Source organism: Primulina tabacum, chromosome 1 (genome assembly GCF_025594145.1).
Source record: "Primulina tabacum isolate GXHZ01 chromosome 1, ASM2559414v2, whole genome shotgun sequence".
NCBI classification, from domain to species: Eukaryota; Viridiplantae; Streptophyta; class Magnoliopsida; order Lamiales; family Gesneriaceae; genus Primulina; species Primulina tabacum.
The window spans coordinates 4,775,598-4,799,956 of record NC_134550.1 but is presented as its reverse complement, the minus strand read 5'-3'; the positions used below and the strand labels follow the sequence as shown (position 1 = coordinate 4,799,956).

The following is a 24,359-nucleotide window of genomic DNA, read 5'->3' as shown; positions in this document are numbered from 1 at the left end:
GGATATATGAGGGAGCAGTTAAGGGTGCTGCTGAAAACAATATAGTGAATAATCAACTGAACGCTCAAACCGGGTATTTATAGGAGAATACCTGGGTCCTTGGTGGGCCTGTCTTCCATTTGGGCTGGGGATGGGCCAAGGGTAGTGGGCTCATCCATGGGGTATCATCAGTCTCCCCCTCCCGAGTCGAACTGAATCGTAGGTTCAAAGTTCGATTAATTGGGTTGTCCTCGATTTATCAGCGACGAAGGCATACCGTGTTAGAGAAATTTACTTGGTTTATCGTCAACGAACTATGTTACCTGCGCGAAAATTACGGGGATCGACCTGCCCAGTCAGGTCGTGGGGGTTTGGGGGCAATGCCCCCAAAAGCTCTTCAGAAATAATCATTCGCAAGGGTGAGGACGTGCAAAAATTTGGAAACAAATCAAATCGTAATCTCCTCCTGAATGGTAAGATTTGGTCTCAACTCCCTTATATATAGAGGTCCTCCCCTACTTCAATTTCACTTCTCCCTAACATACTTTTCTCTTCAATTTCATTTACCAGCTCTCCCCAGCCCACGCCTCACCTGCGCGTTAACCCGAACACAGCTTCCCCCTCGCGTCGCACTAGCCCGCGTCGAGTCACGCCCACACGCCACCCCTGCCTGCCCACACATCGCCCTCGCCTGCCAGCGCCTGCACGTGCCAAGCGCGCCTCATCCCCGCGCTCGATCGCCCAGCCGCACACTCGCCCGGCACGCCTACAAGCGCCCAACGCTCGCCCAGCCGCGCAGACACAAGCGCCCAGCGCCCCTGCCTCACGCTCGCCCGAGCGCCCCGACAGCCACGCTCGCCCGAGCGCCTCGCCCCGCTGCGGGCACCCCCTGCCTCGAGCTCGCCCCGAGCCGCACGCTCGCCTTGCCCCGAGCTCGCCCCGCGCCGCACGCTCGCCCGGCGCGCCCACAAGCGCCCAGCGCTTGCCCAGCCGCGCAGACACAAGCGCCCAGCGCCCCTGCCGCACCCCTGCCTCACACTCGCCCGAGCGCCCCGATAGCCATGCTCGCCCGAGCGCCTCGGCCCGTTGCGCGCACCCCCTGTCCTGAGCTCGCCCCGAGCCGCACGCTCGCCCTGCCTCGAGCTCGCCCCGCGCCGCACGCTTGCCCTGCCACGCTTGCCCTGCCCCGAGCTCGCCCCTTCCGCGCACACACAAGCGCCCAGGGCCCCTGCCGCACGCTCGCCCGAGCGCCCCACAGCCACGCTCACCCAGCTGCGCGCACACCCCTGCCCCGAGCTCGCCCCAAGCCGCACGCTCGCCCTGCCCCGAGCTCGCCTACCACGCTCGCCCTGCCCCGAGCTCGCCTGCCACGCTCGCCCGACGCGCCCTCGCCCCGCACGAGCGTGCACCACACTTGTGCTTGTCACCAGTTCATCCTTGCGGCTTTTTGAGTATTCCTTCACATCTCTTCCGGGTCAGTTCTCTCTTTTTGCTGTTCGATTATCCATAACACTTATGTCTTCTTCCGATTCCGAGTTTAGTTACTCGAGTGGTTCCGAGAGGTCCAGCGGGTCTAGTGAATCTAGTGAGTCTAGCCAGAGTAGGATTTTCCTAGTTGATCCTGACTTTACCCTTGATTCCCATGAAGAGCAAGTCACCACTCATAGCCGTCCTGGTAAAGGAAGTTCGCCATGTGACCCAACAGATGAACATATCTGAAGTGGATAACTTATGGTACGGTCATTTGTCGTCTCATATCCCTCCTGGTAGCGAGTCAAAACTTAGGGCTTTGTGGCACATTCCTCCCTCCAATGAGATCATCATTCCTAGCCCAGAGGACCAGCCCTATTTAGCCCCTAAGGGCTGTTACACCTTCTTTCAGCACCACCTTGATGCCGGTCTCCGTTTTCTCTTGTGTGATTTCTTCCAAGAATTGAGTAAGTACTATCAGGTGCACCTAGGTCTGCTTACCCCCAATGCTCTCCGCTTGATAAGTTGTTTTGCTTTGCTATTCCGGGCCCTAAACCTCCCTTTGAATTGCACCACTTTCTCCTACTTCTTTGTCCTGTTCAGATCAAAAGAAGGACCATTTTATGTGACTTCTAGGTCTAGCCATAAGCTTTTCGAGGGGGCTCCCAGTCATGTTAAGGACTGGAAAAAATACTTCTTCATCCAGCCACCCGAAAAATTGACTTTGTTATATCTATTGGCACCCTACTTTCACCAAGCCTGAGTTTTCCAAGGGTTACAAGAAGGACAATGAGTATCTGAAGATAATGAGTGTACTAGGAGATCAATGCTTTAGCATTCCCCAACTACTATCTGAAGATCTCATGTGTCATGCCGGGTTAACTCCCGCAAAAATTAAGCTAAAAGAGGATGGCGGTAGATATTAGCATCTCTTCACCCTTTTTGTTTCTCTTTGGCTTATTGTATTCTTTGATAATATTCTCATTCGGTTCATTGTTTTTATTTGCAGGTGTTAGAATCATGAATGTCGCACTGCTTCGTGAGATTGCGAAAAAAAAAGTTGGGAGTTCATCATCTGCCCCACAGAAGTCAGTCGTTCCAGCAGTCACGACGGGCACAAGGGGAGATTGCAATGCTGCTGAGAAGAAGAAAACAGGTTCTGGCTCCACTACTGCGAAGAGGCCTGCTAGCTCCCCTACTGCTGCGAAGAAGAAGGCAGGCTCATCCTCCTCCGCCCCAAAGCGAGCCTCCTCTCCACCTCCTCCGCCTGGTAGGAAGAAGGCGTCCATTGATCCTAGCCCGTCAATCTCGCATTCTGATAAGCGCAAGATTTTTGAGATCTCAGTCGTGTCGGTCTCTTCTCCAGAAGGGTCAGGGTCGGATGAGGGGCCTCCCCCTGAATCGGGGGTACATCCTCTATACACATCAGATACGGCCATCGTGGGGCGGGGTCCTACTCGGCTAGCTCAGAAGATAATGTATCAGATTCCTTCCGACGCGGATGCAGCGTTCATGAATTCATTGGGGTGGTCAGACCTCACTCGCCGGACACGCAGCTCTTCTACTAGGCGAGGCCTTAGTAGGGAAATAAAAATTCAACACCCACATCCTCTAACTCCTCTGCTAGGTGATACATTAGCAGGAAAACAAAAATTCCACATCACCACCCTCTAACTCCTCTGCTAGGTGATACCTTAGCAGGAAAATAAAAATTCAACATCCCAACCCTCTAACTCCTCTGCGATGTGATACCTTAGCAGGAAAATAAAAATTCAACACTCTCACCCTCTAACTCCTCTGACAGGTGATACCTTAGCAGGAAAATAAAAATTCAACATCCACATCCTCTAACTCCTCTGCTAGGTAATACCTCAGCAGGAAAATAAAAATTCAACACTCCCACCCTCGAAATCCTCTGCTAGGTAATACCTTAGCAGGAAAATAGAAATTCAACACTTCCGCCCTCTAACTCCTCTGCTAGGTGATACCTTAGTAAGAAAATAAAAATTCAACACTCCCACCCTCTAACTCCTCTGCTAAGTGATACCTTAGCAGGAAAATAGAAATTCAACACTTCCGCCCTCTAACTCCTCTACTAGGTGATACCTTAGCAGGAAGATTTAATTTCTCTCGCTGCTCCTCTACTAGGCGATGCCTTAGTAAGAAAATAAAATTTCTCCGCGTCCCAACTCTGCTCCTCTACTAGGCGATGCCTTAGTAGGAAAATAAAATTTCTCCCCGCCCCCACTCTGCTCCTCTACGAGGCACAGCCTAAGTAGGAAAATAAAATTTTTTTCTCTTCTTCCAAACTCTGCTCCTCTACTAGGTGATGATTTAGTAGGAAAATAAAATTTCTCCCCACCCCCACTCTGCTCCTCTACTAGGCACAGCCTAAGTAGGAAAATAAAATTTCTCCCCGCCCCCACTCTGCTCCTCTACTAGACACAGCCTAAGTAGGAAAATAAAATTTTTTTCTCTTCTTCCAATACAACAACATTCATAAATTAAAAAGAACATAATTTTATTGAATTCCAAATGATTACATAGGAAAATTCGAAATGAAATACATCAGCAATCAAATCAAGGATAATATTTTCTAAGATGATAAGCGTTCTAGGGCCTCTTCAATGCCTTGCCTTGCGCATTCTCCAAATAATAGGCTCCAGAGCTCAGCCTTTCAATAACTTTGAAGGGACCCTCCCACTTTGGGTCCAATTTTCCTCTCTACTCTTTTTTCACCTTCCTCAGGACCAAGTCACCTACCTGGAAGTTTCTTTGAATGACCCTTCGATTGTAAGACTGTGCAATGCAATTTTTATAAGCTTCCATATGAATGCTGGCAGCCTCTCTTTTTTCTTCCAGAAGATCAAGGTCAGTGGCGCGTCTTGCATCGTTGTCCTCGTCGTAAAATATTATCCTTGCTGACTCCAGCCCAATCTCAGCCGGGAGCACTGCCTCATTACCGTAGACCAAACTGAAAGGAATTTCTTTGGTTCCTTACCTCGGAGTGGTTCGTTATGCCCATAAGACACTTGGTAGCTCATCCACCCAATTGCCCTTAGCTTTGCCAAGTCGAACCTTTAGACCCTGCACCAGTGTCCGATTAGTTACCTCTACCTGACCATTACTCTGTGGGTAAGCTACATAGGTAAAGACTTGTTGGATCTTCATCTCTTTACACCAAGCTTGGATCCTGGCCCCTTGGAACTGTCTCCCATTATCGGATATCAGTTTCCTAGGTACTCCGTATCTGTATACTATACTCTTCCACAAGAACTCCAGGACGTCATTCTCAGTGATTCTGGCTAGAGGCTCTGCTTCCACCTATTTTGAAAAATAGTCAACTGCTACCAATAGAAACTTCTTCTGAGCAGGAGCTATAGGAAAAGGCCCCACAATATCTATTCCCCACTGGTAAAAAAGGACAGGCAGCCGTTACAGCCTTCATTGCCGCGGCCGGTCGGTGATGTAACCGGGCATGGCGTTGACAACTATCACAAGACATGACTAACTCTTGAGCATCACGCAGCACGGAGGGCCAAGAATAACCGGCGAGCAGCACCTTCCTTGCCAACGCATAAGCCCCTAAATGATTTCCTTAACATCCCTCGTTAACTTCTCGGAGCACATAATCAGCCTCTTGATAACTCAAGCACCGAAGAAGCGGCCCTGCAAAAGACGTTCTATATAAAACTTCTCCGATCATCACATAACGCAAACACTGGGTCTTCAACTTACGAGCTTTGCGAGGGTTATCAGGAAGCTTTCCCTCTTTCAAGTAATCAACTATGCCAGTCCTCCAATCCTCCTCCTCCTGTTCAACTGCGGGTGAACTCGTGTGAGGTGTGAGTTCAACTTGAAATACCACATTTCTAGTCTTCCAACTTCCCATTGTTCCAGCCATTTTGGCTAGAGTGTCTGCCTTTTCATTTTATTTCCTGGGAATCTGTTCAAATGTAATCTCTGCGAATTTCTCTCTGACTCTGTCCACTTCTCGAGCATACTCAATAAGCTTCTCATCTTTCACATCATACATCCCCTTCATCTGTTGTGCTACCAACTTTGAGTCAGAAAAAATAAGTACCCGGGTAGCTCTCACATTTCTGGATGCTCGCAGTCCTGCCAACACAGCCTCATACTCTGCCTCATTGTTGGATGCTCGAAAATCCAATCTCACAGCCAACTTCACTTCCTCTCCAGCCGGTGAAATCAATACTACTCCCACCCCACTTCCATCCTTCGACGAGGAACCATCCACATACACCTTCCAAGGGTCTTCATTCTCCTGTGCATGGTCTCATCCAAAAAATCGGCTAAGGCTTGTGCTTTGATAGCTGTTCTAGGCTCATACTGGATGTCATACTCTCCCAGCTCAGTAGTCCATTTTACCAAACGGCCAGACATATCGGAATGAGTGAGGATTCTGCCCAATGGACTGTTAGTTAGCACCACAATTGGATGAGATAGGAAGTAGGGCCTCAAGCGCCTCGCTGTCATCACCAAAGCCAAAGCCAATTTTTCCAACCCTGAATACCTGATTTATGCCCCTTTGAGTGCATGCGAAACGTAGTAAACCGGCTACTGAACTGATCCTACTGACTTGACTAGGACCGAGCTCACAGCTCCTTCAGTGACAGATAAATATACCCACAAAGGCTCACCTGCTGCCGGTTTGGCCAGGACAGGAAGCTCAGCAAGATACTCCTTCAACTCGGTAAAATCCTTCTCGCAATCCGGACCCCATTCAAATTTTTTCGCCTTGCGCAAGGTCCGGAAGAATGGTAAACTTCTGAGAGCGGACCTCGAGATAAAACGTGCCAGAGCAGCAATCCTCCCTGTCAACTGTTGAACATCTTTGGGTCCCCGAGGAGAGACCATATCTTGGATAGCTTGGACTTTCTCGGGGTTGGCCTCGATCCCTCTTTCCGTCACCATATAACCCAAAAACTTTCCACTCCTCACCCCGAAGATACACTTCTGAGGATTCAACTTTAGCCCGTAGGATTTGAGGGTCGCAAAGGTTTCCACCAAATCAGGTACAAGCTGGGATGAGTCTTTTGATTTTACCATGATGTCGTCCACATACACTTCGACATTCCTTCCCATCTGCTCAGAAAATACCCTATCCATCAGTCTCTGATACGTGGCTCCGACATTTTTGAGTCCGAAGGGCATGACCACGTAGCATAAAGTTCCTTCAGAGATAATGAAACTCACTTTATTTTGGTCCTCCACGGCCAAAAGGATTTGGTGGTATCCCTGATAAGCATCCAACATACACAAATATTGATGTCCCGCTGTGGTGTCCACCAATTGATCTATCCGAGGCAGAGGATAACAATATTTAGGGCATGCTTTATTGAGGTCTCTGAAATCCACACACATCCTCCATTTCCCTGAACTTTTCGGAACAAGAACGACATTCGAGAGCCAAGTAGGAAACTGCACCTCTCGAATGTGCCCAGCATTGAGCAACTCCCTCACTTCTTTTTTTATAACTATATCTTTCTCAGGCCCGAAATGTCTCTTCTTCTGCTTTACGGGACGAGAATTCGGTAAGATGTTCAATCGGTGCTCTGCTACATCTGGGCTCGTCCCTGTGACCTCTTGGGCTGACCAAGCGAATCCGCTGAGATTAGCTTGTAAACAAATAATGAGTTCCTCCCTGACTTTTGGGTCAACGTCAGGGGCTATTCTGAGGGTCTTTTCATCGGGCCCCAATGTCACAATCTCCGGCTTTTCATCCATCACCTCATGAACCTCCCTCACTACAACGGGCAACCCGCTTCGCCCTCTTCTAATCATATTGACCTCCACACGAGCCCTCTTCTTTCACTATTCCTTCATAACATCGTCATGCAACTTTCTGGTCTCCACATAAGACTCCCACCTTCTTTCCCACAGCAAATTTCAACTTCTGATGATACGTGGAAGCTACGGCCCTGAAATCCTTTAAGACTGACCGCCCCAGGATTCCATTATACGATGAGGGGGTATCCACCACGGTAAATGTTATTATCTTTGTTACCCGCCGAGAGTCACGTCCCAAAGATAGGGGAAGAGTAATCTGACCCAGCGACGGAATGGCATGGCCCGCGAACCCATATAGAGGAGTGGAGACTGGATCAAACTCGAATCATTCTACCTTCATCTGATCCAACGTGCTCTTAAACAATATATTTACAGAGCTCCCATTATCAATGAAGATCCTTGCCACATCCTAATTGGCAATGGTGGCCGTCACCACCAAGGCATCGTTATGAGGAGCCACGATGCCTCGAAGGTCTTCCAGCCCGAAGCTGATGACAGGATCTTGGGGTAAGTCTGCACCCCTGGATATCTCAAAATTCTCCAACCTCCTTCCGTGCGCTTTCCGGGCTCGCCCAGAGTCTTCATCAGTAGCACCCCCTGGGATCATGTGAATCATTCCTCTCGTGTGGTGGTTATCTTCATCTGCTCTTCTCCTCGGTTCGACAGGTTCCCGAGGAGCATCCTGACCCCGCCCTTCTCTTCTCGACTCTCCGACCCTCTGTTTGATCCAAGGAGGACCTCGACCCCGCCTAGGAGACGGGCGAGGTTTTGGTCGATCCCCGGATGAGGATCTCTCTCATCTGTCCATCGGAGGCATCCTAACTCCGCCCTCCGCTCTCTGCGACTTCTCCCACCTTCCCTCTGGCTCCCTTACCTCCATCACTTTATCACGATTCCTATTGAGAGGAACATGTGACGAGAATTGTCCTCTACTTCTAGTTCTGTTGTCCTCTCTTTCCCCCGCACCCCTCTTCCTTCCCCCTTTCTCCACTCCATCAACTCTACTTCCTTCGGGCCGGTTCTCCATCCTTCTGTACCGTTGGACATCCTCCAAGTTTACATACTTCTCAGCTCGAGCCAACAGATCATCATAGTTCGACGGAGGCTTCTTGACCAGCGACTTAAAAAACTCCCCTCCTCTCAGGCCTTGGGTAAAGGCACTTATCATGATGTCCGAGGTAGCCGCTGGTATCTCCAGCGCTGCATTGTTAAAACGCTGGACAAATTCTCGCAAAGTCTCAGACTCTTGCTGTTTCATCACGAACATGCTCAAATAATTTTTCTGATGTCTCTTGCTACTGGCGAACCGGTGCAAGAAAGCGAATGAAAAGTCCTCAAAAGAACATATGTAGTTAGGCTGCAAGGTGTTAAACCACTGCTGGGCTGACCTCACCAACGTGCCCAAGAACACCCGGCATTTCACTCCATCTGTATACTGATGCAACAAAGCCGCATTCTCAAATCTCCCCAAATGCTCTTCAAGGTCGGAATGTCCATCATATTCTCCAACATTCGGTTGTCAGAAACTCGGGGGAAGTCCTTCTTCAAGAATGGCAAGCGAAAAAGGACTTCCTTTCTTGGGGGCCGGCGCTCTGCTTCCTACCTGCTCCCTCAACCTCCGTATCTCCTTCCACATCTCCCCCATCTCACTAATCTACCCACTTTGGAGGGGATGCGTCTCTTCAACCCTGCTCTGGTGGACTTCAACATTTTCCTCTCGCTCCTGGCGAGTGGCTGCTCTTCAACAAACGTAGATTCTTGGTTCCTCTTCATAGCCTCATCCACGGTCCGAGTGATAAACTGGCCCAACTGCTCCAGGGTCAAGTTCCCCACATTTTCATTAGGACGGGGTTGCTCGACCCTGTTCTCTTGACGAGATTGTTCTGTTCTCGCCTCCTGATGGGGTTGTTCCTGCCTTGCCTCAGCATGAGACTGTTCGGGCCCCCTCTGGGGACGCGATGATGCTGAGGTAGCTCTTCTACTCCCTCTCTTTCCTACCATCTCTATGTCTCAACTCAAATTTTCCCACAGACGGCACCAAGTGATACTCACGGGAAATTTAGGGTCCGATTCCAGCAAGTGTCACTAGTCCAGATGCAGGTTTGAAATTACCCTGAGCCTGAAATCACAAATAAGATCGTTAGGAGGGGGCCAGGAGGGTGTCCTGGCGTAACCCCTCCGACGCTCAAGTCAGAGACTGAGGATATATGGAGGAGCAGTTAAGGGTGCTGCTGAAAACAATATAATGAATAATCAACTGAACGCTCAAACCTGGTATTTATAGGAGAATACCTGGGTCCTTGGTGGGCATGTCTTCCATTTGGGCTGGAGATGGGCCAAGGGTAGTGGGCCCATCCATGAAGTATCAATATATATATTGAACATGTATTGAGTACATCAATGCAGTAGCCAATTTTCAATACATAAAAATATAATGTTAATAATAATTGTAATAATTTATTAAATCTATAAAAATCTTGGTTTAAGCATGAATTTACATGACAAAAAAACTCTTGTGAGACCGTCTCATGATTCAACTTCGTGAGACAAATTTCTGACCAAATCGATCTATGAAAAATATTATATTTCTACGTCCAAAATATTTTTTTACTGTACATTTCATTTTTTTGTTAGTTATGAGAAAGGTGTTTTAAATATAGTGCTCGTTCTTTGGAAATTATTATGAAATATTGAAAAATCTTGTATCATATATCTTCTAATTTTTAAGTAATTTCTTTTTGATAAATAACTTCTATTTTTAATTTTCATTGTATCATATATAACTTATTTTCAGAATCTAATTTTCTTAAAAATATTTATCAAATTACATAGTAAGTATGACTATTCATATGATGTTGTAAACAACCATGCAAATATTACATGTATATTTAATGATTAATTATTTGGAAAGTAAAATTTCGTCCCCCCTCCCCTGAAAAAATTCTCTATCTCCGTCCTTGCCAAGGGTAACATTTTTTAACTCAATATCAGCATAGCATCAGAAATATATGTAAAATATGTCTTCAATATAAGTAAACCATGGATTTTTGTTTGGGGTTTACATGTCATTATGTTGAATTTACTGGATGATCTAGCGTTATATGAAAGACAAATGTTGCAACGACACGAAAACCAAAATCCAATTACAGCTTTTTGTATGGTATTAATGGTGGAAAACGAGAGGTTATCACGAGATTAATGCATAGTTTGATACACATAATAAGATAAATATGTGATATATAATATAAGGATAAGTTAATGATAAGTAAGATGTAGAATATTATATTTAATATTTGGTATGATTTTAATAAGAGTTATTAAATTTACATATTAGATTGTAATGACAAAATTGATCTTGTCATAATAAATTTTATAATTTCAAAGTTGTTGCTTGAGTTCATATTTTGTATCCGTTCATTCGCCGATAGTGCTTGCATGATTTATTTATTTTTACCTAATTTTATATATTATATAATATGATAATTGAGCCATTGATTTTGTGAGTCAAGTCAAATATCAATTTTTAAGGTTAATCGAGTGATACTAATAATTTTATTGAGATTTATAAAAATTATTTATATAATTATCTCGAATTCATTTATATAATTATCATATTATATAATATATAAAAATAAATAAAAATATTTATTTGATTTTAATTTCTACCTACTAGCATAGATTTATAAAAATAATTTATAAAATGAGGGTAATTAAGTTATTTGTAGTGTATTTTATCATTAAATTAAAATAATCACACCTAATAGAATGGACATTTTATCCTTCTAAAAAATTATTTATCAAGAATAGCATGTGTTTTTTAAAAAGGTATCAAACATGGGATAAAGATGATTATTTATCAATCCTTCCTTTATCCCATGTACCAAACTATGCCTAAGTAGACAAATCATCAACCCAATGTTGTTTTTCATTACAGATATAGATCAGATCGACATTTCTCACTGTATCACAGAAGACTTATTCGATATCGGACTAACGATTAACTGGGTAGATTGCTGTTGCAACGACATCATCAACAACATGACCATCGGCACACCAATATCCTCCGAGCAACAACCATCATCGGCAGCAATGAAAACACTAGAATATTCGTATGTTCAGCAAGAATAAAAGTAACATTATATCGATCGAAAAAAACCCAGAAAGAGTGTAAGTGAGGTGACCAACTGGCATCATGAACTTGGGGGGGAGGACAGCATATGTCGTGTGATATTTTGGATTTCTTCCATCCTATGTTGTTTTAATATATTTATGTTGTTTTATATGAAAAATCAGATGCCGTTCATTGGAAGTCATTGAATCGGTCCTTAGATTAGGATCGAATCAACATGTATTAGGATTATTTGGCCAAGTTAGTGTAACATGATTGGTAGGTGTGAATAAGAAGTGCAAGTTTTTTTTTTTTTTTTTTTTTTTTAAAGACATGATTTTTAAAAGAAACGCTATTTATAAAATCAGATGTTCTATTTTTTAAAAATACTAAAAAGAATCATTATTGAACCAAATTTTTTTGAAAATATTTTAAAAATTATTTTTTTGATAATTTTTAATATTTATATGAGTTGTTGGGGGTGGATAATCAATCTTTTATTTTTTCTATTCAGATGTTCTATTTGTATTTTTGATATTTTATATTCTTTTTGTTATTTTGATTTTTTATTTTTATTAATTTCAATATTAGTTTGCTATATTTTTTATTACAAAATATGATCCTACCGTGTGTAATAATAATATCACATTAATTTATGGAGTGAGTCTCATCGGAGACCGTCTCACGGATCGTAATCTGTGAGACGGGTCAACCTTACTCATATTCACAATAAAAAATAATACTCTTAGCATAAAAATCAATAATTTTTCATGGATGATCCAAATAAGATATCTGTCTCACAAATACGATCCGTAAAACCGTCTCAAACAACATTTTATCTAATTTATGTCAGTCATTGGTCACGATTTTCTTGATTTTTGATATTTTATATATATATATATATATATATATATCACTACCAATCATGCTACGCTGACTTGGCAAACAAAAAAGGCTAAAAATCATACGCTACCGTAGGAGGTTGGCACACTCTTCTTTGTGCTCTCCCACACGCTATAACTCCTTCCCAGTTCCTTTCTCCCTCTTTCTCTTCAAACAACGAAAAAAGGAAAAGAGAGAGGCGCGAGAAAGAAAGGGCTGAAACCGTGGTGTTGTTTCTTGTTTGATCCGCCCAGATCTCCGTTCGGGATACACAAGGTGAGGAACGATGGCTGTTGTTTGGTTTTATTCCTTTTTTTTTTGTTTTACAGAAATGATTGTATCTCTGCCTGGTCTAAAATTTCTGGCTGAAGTGGTGGATTGGGGCAGCACACCACACACAATTGAATTCATTCAATGGATTTCTACATTATTTGCGAAAATAAAAATTTGGGGCTGTTTTGTTGGCCAATTTGAATTCATTGACTGGGATGGCTCGAATTCTGCATTTAATTTACGACGAATTTATATTCATCTCTTGAGCGTATAATGATGATGATTATTATGTATTTTATTACTTGAATAAATAGATTGATGAGAATGGATAGTTCACTGGATTGTGCTAGTGCTATTTAGAATTTGAAGGTTTAGGAGGCTAGTTCAGTGAAACTTTGGATAGTCTTTGTTTCTATCGATTACATTTTGGTTTGAGCTGTTGAATATATTTTTGAGTGGCGTAAGTTCTCAGAAACGAAATCAGCTCGATAATTCTTTGGTAACATGGTGAGGTTTAAGTTGAATTTAGCAATGGAATGGGATTTCGGCTTCTTGACAGAAATTTTGTGCTGCCGTTTTAGCTGGTTCTGGAATATGTCATAGCTTAAGAAATTCAGTGGAGAATACTGCGTTCAAGTTTAATGAAATATGAAGAAGTGAAAAAAAATGGAACTGATTTGGAGTTATATGCTATTTGTTGTGAGTTTTTGAACTTTGCTGCTCTGTTTTGCATACTAGGTCTGCGGCCCATTTTAAGCATGGAATATGACCAAAACACTTAAAAGTGTTGAAAATGTTCTCCGCTGAGTTAGTGTTATGATCCAATTGTGGTCGAGTATTAAGGTAGTTATAGATAAAATAACGAAGAGTGGTGAAGTTGAAATTGAATAGAATTCACGTCAAAATGTCAATTTGTTTAGTATTATAGTTTTGAACCTCTTGAGCTAATTTTTAGCAACAAAACGAGATTCGATATACTTTATAAATGAATTAGTAAGGTATAAAGTGAGCTTTAGAGATTCACACGTATCTGAAAATGATGTTATTGATCATTTAATGGTGTAAGGAGACTGGTTGTAGTAGAGTTCTAATGTCGTTAAGGTTCATGCAACATCAGGCTTTGAGTGAGGAACTGCCTGCCTCTGAACGGAGAGCTGAAGAAGAGCATGCCGCGTATAACGCTTTCAAGCTGGTTAGTGCATGGAAATTCATCTGCTCTTCTTCCTTGTATGTGTTTCTTCTGCATTCATTTTTGTGCTCTGACTTCTTTCTCATTGCTTCCAAATATCAGTTGCCTTGTATTATCTTTGAAATATTGATTTTCAATAATTATTTAGACTGCTAGTAAAAGAGAATTTGAATCGGAACAGAAAGCAATTGAGGCATCCACGGCATTTGCTAGAATCCAGGTAAAAATGGACTAATGAATATTAGCTATAGTCATTATAAAGTAAAATCTTTATGATTTAATACTCGATAAAATAATCATCTATCTGATTTCTTTATCCAGACTTTGGCCAAAATACTAAATTAATAAGAAAATAAATTTTCAGAAAACCCTTGTATAAAACTATGGTCTCGTAAATATTATAAATTAATAATTTTATAAAATTATAAAACACAACTAGGACAATTTAGTAAAAATATGATTATATTGTTGTTTTTTTAATCAAATTTAACTTTATTATTGTTTTTGTTTTTACTGTGAATTTGATTTGATTTGTCAATGCAATGAATATTATTTAATTATTAAAAACAATGAATATCACTTATTTATTTTTATAAATATATATTATAATCAATTTTTTATATATTCATTCAGAGAATACGATGCATGTATCGGTGAAATTTAATGACTTTTTATGTGATTAAATTTATGTTCGTTGAATAAAAAACATTTTAAAATAATAAATTATTAATTTATCGATTAATTAATATAATTAATAATTCTCTGAATCAATGAAATTTTATGGTCTTAATATTATTAATTTATAGAAATTTTTCTGTAACCTATTAAAAGGAGAGTGAATAGTCAAGATAAATCATTTTTAATTAAAAATAGAATTTCCACACATGATGATAATGCTAGATATGACCCCAACTGTCATTGAAGTTTAAACCATGGTTTTTAAAATATCATGTTTTGGTCGTCTTTTCCGTTTTGGTTTCCATTACGAAAAACTAGACCAGGTACAATGTACTCGCGTCCTGCCCTGACTTTACCAAAAAAAAAAAAAGCAAGTGGGTGTCTTAGAATTTGTGATTTGCCACGACGTCTATTTTGGAGGGAAGAAAAAGAAAGAAAGAAAGACAGAGGAGATTGAACAACTAAATCAGATACCCAATTGTCAGAAATATTGAAAAAATTCGTAATTGGAGGGAAGAAAAAGAAAGAAAGACAGAGAGGAGATTGAACAATCAACAACTAATAAAACTTTCTGGAATATTTACCACATTTTCAAAATTTTCTGTCTAATAACGAATTTTTTCAGTATTTCTGACAATTGAGTGTCTGATTTTACCCTTTATAAATACCGTTTCTTTTAAAAAATAAAAATATTTTTTAAAACAATTTACTTGACTTTTTATTCCCACGCATTATTTGGCCAAAGAATCCAAATACGGTACGCTAGGCCCCAAAGGAAGATGACAGACACACTTCTTGTTCTACACTCCATAACTCGTAATCACAAAATATACTGCCTTTCTTTTCCTCTGTCTCACCTAACTGTACACAAACAGACGAAAGAAGAAAAGAGAGACGCAAAAAAAGTATATTCCATGGGGCAGCAGGACTTCCAGGCTTCGCTTCTGAATCACAGCAGAAATAGGAACAACTCAGCTTTATGTGTCGTTCTTGTTCTTTTAGCCATAGCATGTGAGTTCTTTTTTCTTTCATTTTTTCCCTTGAAATTAGATCGATACGATGTAATTCTTATTCTTGTTGAATAAACGATAAGTTGACTGAGTAATATTCTAATGTTTCACCCGTCAGTCATTGAATTTTAGTTATGAGATAAACGCATGCTATTTATCCTTTGTCTTACAGCTGAGACCAATTATTTGATCTACATGAGCAAAATTGTGTTGAATGCTGGTTCTTGTATGTATTTATTTCTTCTACGTGCAATTTGGAAAAAAAGCAGGGGATGAGGCCCATTAATCTAGATCATAGTCAGATGAATTACCAAGTTGATTTGCTGTATATTCGATTCCAGGCATTGCTCTTAGAGGAGAGTTGAGCCTTTGGTCTGGAAAAGATGATCGCAAGTTGAATGGGAGACTGCAGTTCAACAAAAGTGACGTCTTTGAGTCTCAGCTAGCAGTCGTCGCTGCTGATGATGGTCGTTGCTCGGAAATTGGTGTGTCGATGCTCGAAAAAGGTGGTCATGCGGTCGATGCTGCTGTTGCAACAGCAATCTGCCTTGGAGTTGTTAGTCCAATGTCTAGTGGAATCGGAGGCGGCGGTTTTATGGTTGTTCGATCCTCGTCATCATCTGGTGCCCTTGCAATTGACATGAGAGAAACTGCTCCAGAAGCTGCCTCACAGGTAGGGGTCTAATGTGCTGCTGACCCAGCACGTGATTATTCATAAGCTTATGAATTGAAATTTTAATGGTAATTATTATCTGTTATGCATGGAATATATATAGTATATTTTATATCAATTAAATGCTAAAAGAATGAAAAATTAAATCAAATTTGTCACCGTTTGTGAATTTTTTTTTATTTAACGTTCTATTTCATAACATAATGTGTGATGCCATTATTTTCCCAGTATTTTCAATCAAATCAACTATAAACTAGCACAATGAGCGCCTCAAGTTCGAGATCTAAATTTTATTAGCACACATATGACGTTGAAAATTTTCTAAAGCTCTGACTAGTTTGAACCCCTCCCCCTTCACTGGTTCTGTTTTTCCTTATTTTCTACATTACGAAAAGTTGACGACTATAAAGAAAGTTATTTTAGTACATCTTTAATGGGAACTACTGTGAATTGGTATATAGTGTGTAAGGTTTCATCCATGGCAGCTTGATACTGATGACTTTCATTTACATTGCATAGGACATGTATGAGAACAATGCAGTAGCAAAGTATCAAGGAGCTCTGTCCATGGGTGTTCCCGGCGAGTTAGCAGGGCTTCACGTAGCTTGGTTGAAATTTGGCCGGTTGCCTTGGAGGATTTTGTTCGAACCTGCGATTAAACTTGCGAGAAATGGGTTTACAGTTGGACCATACCTTGGTGCAAGCATTGCTAAAAATGTGGACAAGATAATGGTTGATCCTGGCTTACGAAAAGTCTATGCACCAAGTGGTGAACTATTAAAAGTTGGCCAAATCTGCTACAATGTAGAGCTTGGTAACAGCTTAGAGGCAATAGCCAAACAAGGGCCCAAGGTTTTCTATAACGGAACGGTTGGTGAACAATTGATTGAAGATGTGAGGAATGCTGGTGGGATTTTGACGATGGAAGACTTGAGAAACTACCAAGTAAATGTCATTGATGCGGTGGCTGTAAATGTTATGGGATACAAGATATTTGGAATGGCTCCTCCATCGAGTGGAACAGTTGGCCTTTCTTTGGTGGGTGTTATGCTCTATTTGAACCTTATAACTGGATCTGAAGATGTCTATATTTGATTACTATTTGATGATTGATGAATTATAGGTTCTGTATATCTTAGATAGTTATGGAACTCGTCGAGATGCTATGAAGGGTGCTCTGGGCTTGCATCGTCTTATTGAAGCATTGAAACACATGTTTGCTATTCGAATGAATCTTGGAGATCCCAAATTTGTCAGTATCGGTGATATCGTGTCCGACATGCTTTCTCCTTCTTTCGCAAAGATAATTAAAGAAAAGATATTGGACAATACCACATTCCCTCCTGAGTATTATATGCACAGGTTTTTCCTTTTTGCATCCTCCACTCAATCGGACATCATTTTTTTGATATTAAAATGATTCTAAAATTATTTGTTACTTTAGGTGGAGCCAACTCAGGGATCATGGAACAAGCCACTTCTGTGTGGTGGATTCAGATCGAAATGCCGTGTCCATGACCACCACAGTGAATTATGCATTTGGAGGCGGTGTGCTCTCTCCTCGTACTGGCATCATTTTCAACAATGAAATGGATGATTTCTCTATACCGACTGACATATCCCCTGACAAGCTGCCTCCGGCTCCAACTAATTTTATTGCACCAAACAAGAGGCCCTTATCTTCCATGACACCCATCATTGTCCTCAAGGTAAGGTGTATTAGACCATGTTTTCGAACTATTTTTCAGCCATGATCAGGAGTGGACCCAAAAATTTGTTGTTGGTTGATTTTATGTAATTTAGCTGCTTGAAATTAGTACTTTCACCAAATAAATTTTCAAATTTTGGCAATTCATGGTAGATTTTGTATGTAAGATTAGATGAAGCACTTTAATGTGATGAGACTCTGTTGTATGTGCTAATGCCATTTATTCCTAAACATTTATAGGATGATCAGTTGGTAGGGGTCCTTGGCGGCAGCGGTGGCTTGGACATAATACCTGCAGTTGTGCAGGTTTTCATCAACCATTTTATCTTAGGAATGGAACCTTTAGCGGCTGTGCAGAGTGCAAGAGTTTACCACAGGGTACCGCCGTATTCCAAATTTTAATCCTAAATTTTAGGAAGCATTTATCAAATTAAGAATTTAGTTAAATATTTTTCATCCAGCTGATTCCAAACATAGTGTCTTACGAGAATTGGACCGTTGTGGATGGCGAACACATCGAACTTTCTGAAGAGAACAAGCATTTCTTGAGAGACAGAGGTCATCAACTGAAGGCAAAAACAGGAGGGGCAATCTGTCAGCTTGTGGTTCAAAATCTAAACAAAACAGCGAACTCGGGTCGGAAAATGAGAAGCGACAATGTCATTCGTGGAGTACTAACGGCTGTCAGTGATCCAAGGAAAGGTGGATGGCCTGCAGGGATCTGATCCATGCTCCCATGAAATGCAGTATTTTTATTGTTTAATTCATAAGAGTGTTGCAATAATTGTGTTTTCTTTGTAAATATCATTAAATTTCCTGCGAGTGGGAGTAATATTTATGTAGCATGGGCTTAAGAATTGGTTATATATTTTTGTTTTTCATGAACATGAGTGTATAGCTCTTGGTGGCGCATATGATCGTAACTTTGTAATATATTCTTGGAACCATGATCCTAAATCGAGAATCAGATATGGTTTTCATATTGTGTAGATGATTTTTGGTTTCGTTTATGTTATTTTAGCTTCTGTTTATTGGAGAAATAAATGTTTTATTAGTTAACAAACCAAAGAACATGTGTGTTTTGGAGTAAAAAATAGAAAAAAGTGTGTTTGGAAAAAAATAGTCAAATTTGGTTTTTGATTTTATTTATGTATTCTGTAAATTACATTGAATAAAAGAAATAAATGTTTTATTTGTTAAGAAACCTCAGAACATGTGTGTTGGAGTAAAAATATTTTTGATTAAAAATAGAAAACGTGTGTGTTTGGGAAAAAATAGTAAAATTTGGTTTTTGATTGCTTTTACGTATTTCTGTAAATTACATTGAATCAAATAAATAAATGTTTTGTTTTTTGAGAAACCAAAGAACGTGTCTGTTTTGCAAATGTTTTTTCTTCTCTAATTTCTAAATTTTGTAACCTTCAATGCCCGAACTATTTTGTTCCAAATTTGGTATTAATATATTTATAAGGTAAAAATTAGACATGTAAAAAAAATTAAAATTATTCGATCGATCTATGGGTGTTCAAACTTTATTTTAAACTGAAAAAACCGTAAATCAAATGCGAAGAAACCGAAAATTAAACCGAATCGAAAATCAAATTTTAAAATTCAGATATAAATATTAAGATCGAAGTTTATATGGTTTGATTTCAAATTAAATTTGAAAAACGAACCGACCAAAAAACATACATTTAATTTAATTAATAATTTTATTTTATTTAGATTATATATTTTATGAGATGATATTTACTAATTAAGAATATTTTTGTTAAGTTTTAGTATTGTTATTTTTTAAGTTATTTAAGCTTATATTTTAAAGTTTAATTAAAAAATAATATATTATATTTTAGTTATCAATTTAATTAATTTTCAAAATGGAATAAATCCAAATGAAATAATCGAATTTGGGTACAATTAGGGTTCAACCCTACCCATAACCCATTCAAATGGATGTTTGGGTAAACTGGTTTGCTTTTAGCAAGAATTAGTATTCGAATGGTTCATGAATTTTCATGAGTTTCGTTCTGTTTTCTCCCTACTGTGTACTATTGTGAGTTCATCGGTTTTGTTTTTCAGTTTTATGCTGTATTAAAGGTCTACGACGGCAGATTTCATTTTTAAGGTTGCTCTGTTACCTCTAGTTCAAGTAGAATTGCAATTGATTCAGAGCGGATGTGGATTGATTGGTTTTAGGATGCTTTGGGCAGCATAATGTTTTATTGCCTTGATTACAATTGTATTGAGGTGCTGTGATGTTAAAGTGAGTTAAAACAAAGCCAAAAATTCTGCTGAAACATTAATATGGGCTGTCCTTTGTTTACTTCCATGTTTGTTTTGATGTTGGTTTATGACTATGAATATATCATAATGTTGTCAAAAATATTGTTATGAATTGTCCTCCGGTAATGTGATAAGTTTGGGATTGTTTTAGGTGTAATATTACAGTCTACTTGTTTAGAGTAGTAGAAACTATAACGTAAAAATATTGAGTTTGTATTATGACATTTGAATGTTGGAAAAATGATAATATAGAGAAATGAGTGAAAAATATCTTTCAAGATAGCTGATGGTTATAGTGCTCGAGGATTTCAAAGTGAAAATTGATGCTACAAATTGGTACGATAAAAATCAAGATTAATAACATTTGTGACATTTATTACTGAAATGTGATTTTTAGGAGAGCCTTTTTGGTTTTTCACTGATTGAGAGATCAATTATTGGAAGATTTTGAGGAAGGATATCAGATGTTTATTTTTTTGTAAATTAAATCATCAACTTTTTTGTTAAAGGAAGTGAATGTCTTCTCATTGTCTAAAATGGCACCTTTTTCATTTGATTAACATTTACAATTTGTTATTTCCTGTGTCACTCTCACTAACACTTATATAGATCATGTATCTTGGACAAATAAAGCTGATGGCATTGTCTTGTGATTAGGTTTAAGTTAACGAGGATAAGGATGCTGTGATTGGACAAAAGAAAGCTTCCAATTGAATTGTATTTATCTTGCAATAGTATTGTTTTGCTCATTTACTATCATAATTTTGACTTGCAATTTTATTCTTCCATACAACTATGCATTAGTCTAGTTTTTTTAATAACTTTTTGTTTCATTCTCAAGTTATGTACTTTGTAATGCTTCGTATCTAATGCGGCTGCAAAGACATCAATTTCAGAAACTGGACTTGGCATTTCCTGATGAAGTTGAACCTTATAGAGAAATACGTGCATCATCTATAATTGTGAATTAAATTTATACTTTGGTTCATTTCTTTTCTTACATGATGCTAAGTATGAAATTGTTAAATTATTATACGTTGTTTAGTCTTTTCCTCGATTTTAATTTTTTTGGGTAGTTGTTTTGGTGGAAAGTGGAAAGCGGAAACATGATTATGAGGGTAACTATCTTGATCTTATCTTCTTGGTTAAATTTTTATTTGTCTCCGACACTATTCTTTTGTTTGAAGTATAATTCCTTATTTCTGTATCAGAATGATTTGGAATGATGGTTTAAAGCATAAATCATGGTGTATTTCAGTAGTAATTAAAAAAAAATTATTTTACTTTATGTGTTATTGCATCATTCTGTAATCATTGTTTTCCTTTAAATTCTGCATATTTCAATTATTCAACGTAGTCGTATTATTAGCTTCCTTTCGTTTAAATGGTACATTGATATGCTTGATGAATTTGATTGATTATTTAAAATGTTATGGTATTACTCTTGCATGAATGTTCAGGTTCCATGTTTAAGTGTCTATTATTTGTTTCAATATTAAAAAAGATGATGCTACTAAATCTTGTGTTATTTGTTATGTTTCATGAATGTTATTACTCTTGCATGAATGTTCAGGTTCCATGTTTAAGTGTCTATTATTTGTTTCAATATTAAAAAAGATGATGCTACTAAATCTCGTGTTATTTGTTATGTTTCACGTAAAAATCATCAGGAACCAAATAATGTCTTTCTTTCTTCTTTTTTTTTTTTAAATGTGAGACTTTATTCTTATTAAACTTTATTATATAGATTATTAACTTACTCCAATTTTGATTTCACCTCTTAATAGGATGTTGCGACATCTAATATTTTGGATATATTGGAAAGTAAAAGAATAATCTTAAATCCAGGTTTTTATTCATGAGCTTAATAACATCCAAGATCATATCTTAACTTAGTTTCTTATAATTGTTTCGAATGATCCTATGCTATGAAAAGGCCGATTTCCAAATGTGTACTTCGTGAATTGTTTCTATTTCTATAAATTACGGCTACTTCTTTAGTATTGTGAACTGATTCAAAGAGTACAAGTGACGAGAACTTTTTGTATCATATCTAACTTCAGTTAGTGTTTTCAAGCACATCTGTTCTTCAATGTTTTAGTCCTGTTATTATCAGACTTGCATAAGCTACTTTTTGGACTATATTCCAATAGTGATGTAGCTGGGAAAAAAAATACAAATCATACTGCGATTACAAAATTCGCCTGTCACTTGGATTTTACATAAACCCACAAAATTTAATCATACATTATTTTTTTAGTACTTTTACATCATTATGACATAATTTTTAGTCACAAGTCCTTAAGTAGGATAAGAATGACTGAATTTGGTGTTTTTTTTTTATCAAAAACATTATACCGCAGTCTAATTATATTGTTTTACTTGAAAATTTTAGTTCATGTGTGCTGTGATCATTATTTTGTCACAAGGTGCGGGGAGAAAGGGATTTTCCTAGAGAAATACCTAGTTCTATCATTGATCGCATGGACAGCAGGGATGACAGGTCCACTATTGATCTGAGACGGGATGGGAAGATTGTGATGGACCTGACGGGGAAGATGCATCAGCTGCCCTGCTGCATCAAGTACAATGGCGCCACATCTGTTTCTCACTACTTCAAGCCCAAACCCTCTGGAGGTATACTCTAGACACTGATGCACTGCGCACAACACCTGCCTTGTTTCCTGATTTTGAGATTGGATGACTTGCAGAAATGGAGGTGGATGGTCTAAGAGTGGAAGAGGCGTATTTTAGAGGAAGGAAATTGCATGGCACCACCATTTCCCTTCCCCAGGGCTATTCTGGTACTTATATAATCACTCATTTTGGATTTCATTCTATGGTTTTTTGGTCAAGCAGCAAATGCTGATCCTCCATCTGCAGGGACACTAAACAATGATGACCAAAGCAATATTACTTTTTTTATATTTAAGCGCCGAGCCTGTTGAACCGTACTGTTTTTATGCGATTTGATTTAATTTAATTTACTCAATTTTTAGGGTCTATCTTGGGGAAGAAGAGTTCTGATAAGAATGCAAACAGTTCAAGTTCAAACTGCTGGAAGACATGTGCTACGTTTGAAAATTTAACAATCTGGAATCATGATGCCGTTCCCTCAAAAGAAGACGCTTTTTTGCGTGCCCTACACTGGTTTCCCATTGCACAAGCGGTAAGTTCCCTGTTGATTCGTTGACGATATTCTTCTTCTCCTGGGCAGTACTTTTCTGCTAGTTGAGTCATGATGTAAAACGGTCATCTTCGTGAATGTAGCTGCATCAACCAGTCAGCGTCGAAGATGTTGAATCCACATGCACCAATTAGGAGCTGCTGCTGCTTGACCAGAACCTTTTACCAACCGAATTGTAACACATTCCTGTCGTGCTAAAGCATTGAAAGTTGTCTCATTTTGCTTGGAGAATTTATTGTTTGCACAGGATGGAATTTATTTATTAATTTTCTGTTGTTAGCTCATAGCTGTTGATTGAAGCAATTGATCTCTATGAATAGATCGTTTCATGTTTCCTTGTTTCATTTCATATTACCTTAGATCACACTCGGATTGAAAGATTTGAATGGATTTACTTGTCCATGCATTGCATAAACATATCATACATTACATGTTATTTCGGTCTTATCAGATTGAGTTATTAGTATTGCTCATCCTCTCGGGACGATTATTGTTTTGTGTGTGCGTGATAATCAGGTGAACATGACGTTAATAGTTTTGGTTAGTGAGAATGAAAACGAAACATCTACTTACATGTTTATGTACTCGGATGAGATTCTTATTCTTGTGGATGAAGTTGCATATGAATTTCCAAGATCTCTAATGGAGTAGGGAGGGCCATCTGCAATGTCTATCTCAGTAAGTGTGACCTAGATTCTACAAATATATATATCGAAATTCTGTTCTCGAATTGTTTGTTATTTTATCATTCAATATATTTTTTCTTATATATTATAATATATTGTAAATACATGTACATATAGTTGTATGTATGTATATGTATTTATATATAAAAAAGTATACATACTAATTTCTTTACGATTATTTTCGAAGCCTAGGTATATATTTTTTATTCGAAGAAATACTCGAAATAATTTTTACTATTAAGATTACTATGAAAATTAAATTAACTTTTATTATATTATTTTGAAGTATATTATTAATTGAATGAATTAAATAATGAAAAATTATTTTAATTATTAAAAAGTGCAATTATCATCATGCTCAAGGTATGAACAAATTGAATAAAATCGAATATATTATTAACTGAATGAATTAAATAATGAAA

At 38.9% G+C, this 24,359-nt stretch overlaps 2 protein-coding genes across 8 annotated transcripts; both read left to right on the top strand.

Moving 5' to 3' along the window:
- The first annotated feature begins 12,332 nt into the window (after nucleotides 1–12,332).
- On the top strand, nucleotides 12,333–18,770 carry LOC142533074 (glutathione hydrolase 3). 6 transcript variants are annotated; one of them, XM_075639729.1, is made up of 10 exons: nucleotides 12,333–12,526; nucleotides 13,609–13,715; nucleotides 13,861–13,932; nucleotides 15,266–15,401; nucleotides 15,742–16,073; nucleotides 16,593–17,111; nucleotides 17,197–17,435; nucleotides 17,518–17,782; nucleotides 18,022–18,159; nucleotides 18,243–18,770. In XM_075639729.1, exons 2-10 carry the CDS (start codon nucleotides 13,614–13,616, stop codon nucleotides 18,504–18,506), a joined length of 2,067 nt encoding a protein of 688 aa, XP_075495844.1. In that variant the 5' UTR covers nucleotides 12,333–12,526; nucleotides 13,609–13,613; the 3' UTR covers nucleotides 18,507–18,770. The 6 variants fall into 6 exon arrangements, with proteins under 6 accessions (XP_075495844.1, XP_075496146.1, XP_075495924.1 ...); XM_075640031.1 differs by having other exon boundaries at nucleotides 12,334–12,526; nucleotides 13,641–13,715; nucleotides 15,276–15,401; XM_075639809.1 differs by having other exon boundaries at nucleotides 12,334–12,526; nucleotides 13,641–13,715.
- Nucleotides 18,771–19,747: 977 nt separating this feature from the next.
- LOC142533420 (uncharacterized protein C12B10.15c) lies at nucleotides 19,748–23,645 on the top strand. Of its 2 annotated transcripts, none has more exons than XM_075640290.1 (5): nucleotides 19,748–19,834; nucleotides 22,494–22,701; nucleotides 22,776–22,868; nucleotides 23,064–23,233; nucleotides 23,335–23,645. In XM_075640290.1, exons 1-5 carry the CDS (start codon nucleotides 19,787–19,789, stop codon nucleotides 23,383–23,385), a joined length of 570 nt encoding a protein of 189 aa, XP_075496405.1. In that variant the 5' UTR covers nucleotides 19,748–19,786; the 3' UTR covers nucleotides 23,386–23,645. The 2 variants fall into 2 exon arrangements, with proteins under 2 accessions (XP_075496405.1, XP_075496322.1); XM_075640207.1 differs by lacking the exon at nucleotides 19,748–19,834 and adding an exon at nucleotides 20,075–21,026.
- Nucleotides 23,646–24,359: the final 714 nt, after the last annotated feature.

What these genes read in the sequence shown, in the direction of transcription:
- LOC142533074 (XM_075639729.1), top strand. Translation starts at nt 13,614, where the DNA reads ATGTCGTTAAGGTTCATGCAACATCAGGCTTTGAGTGAGGAACTGCCT. An exon ending in GAACAGTTGGCCTTTCTTTG is followed by an intron (nt 17,112 to 17,196) that starts GTGGGTGTTATG and finishes GATGAATTATAG; the next exon opens with GTTCTGTATATCTTAGATAG. An exon ending in CACCCATCATTGTCCTCAAG is followed by an intron (nt 17,783 to 18,021) that starts GTAAGGTGTATT and finishes AAACATTTATAG; the next exon opens with GATGATCAGTTGGTAGGGGT.
- LOC142533420 (XM_075640207.1), top strand. Translation starts at nt 20,934, where the DNA reads ATGCGGCTGCAAAGACATCAATTTCAGAAACTGGACTTGGCATTTCCT. An exon ending in CAAGCCCAAACCCTCTGGAG is followed by an intron (nt 22,702 to 22,775) that starts GTATACTCTAGA and finishes GATGACTTGCAG; the next exon opens with AAATGGAGGTGGATGGTCTA. An exon ending in GGTTTCCCATTGCACAAGCG is followed by an intron (nt 23,234 to 23,334) that starts GTAAGTTCCCTG and finishes TCGTGAATGTAG; the next exon opens with CTGCATCAACCAGTCAGCGT.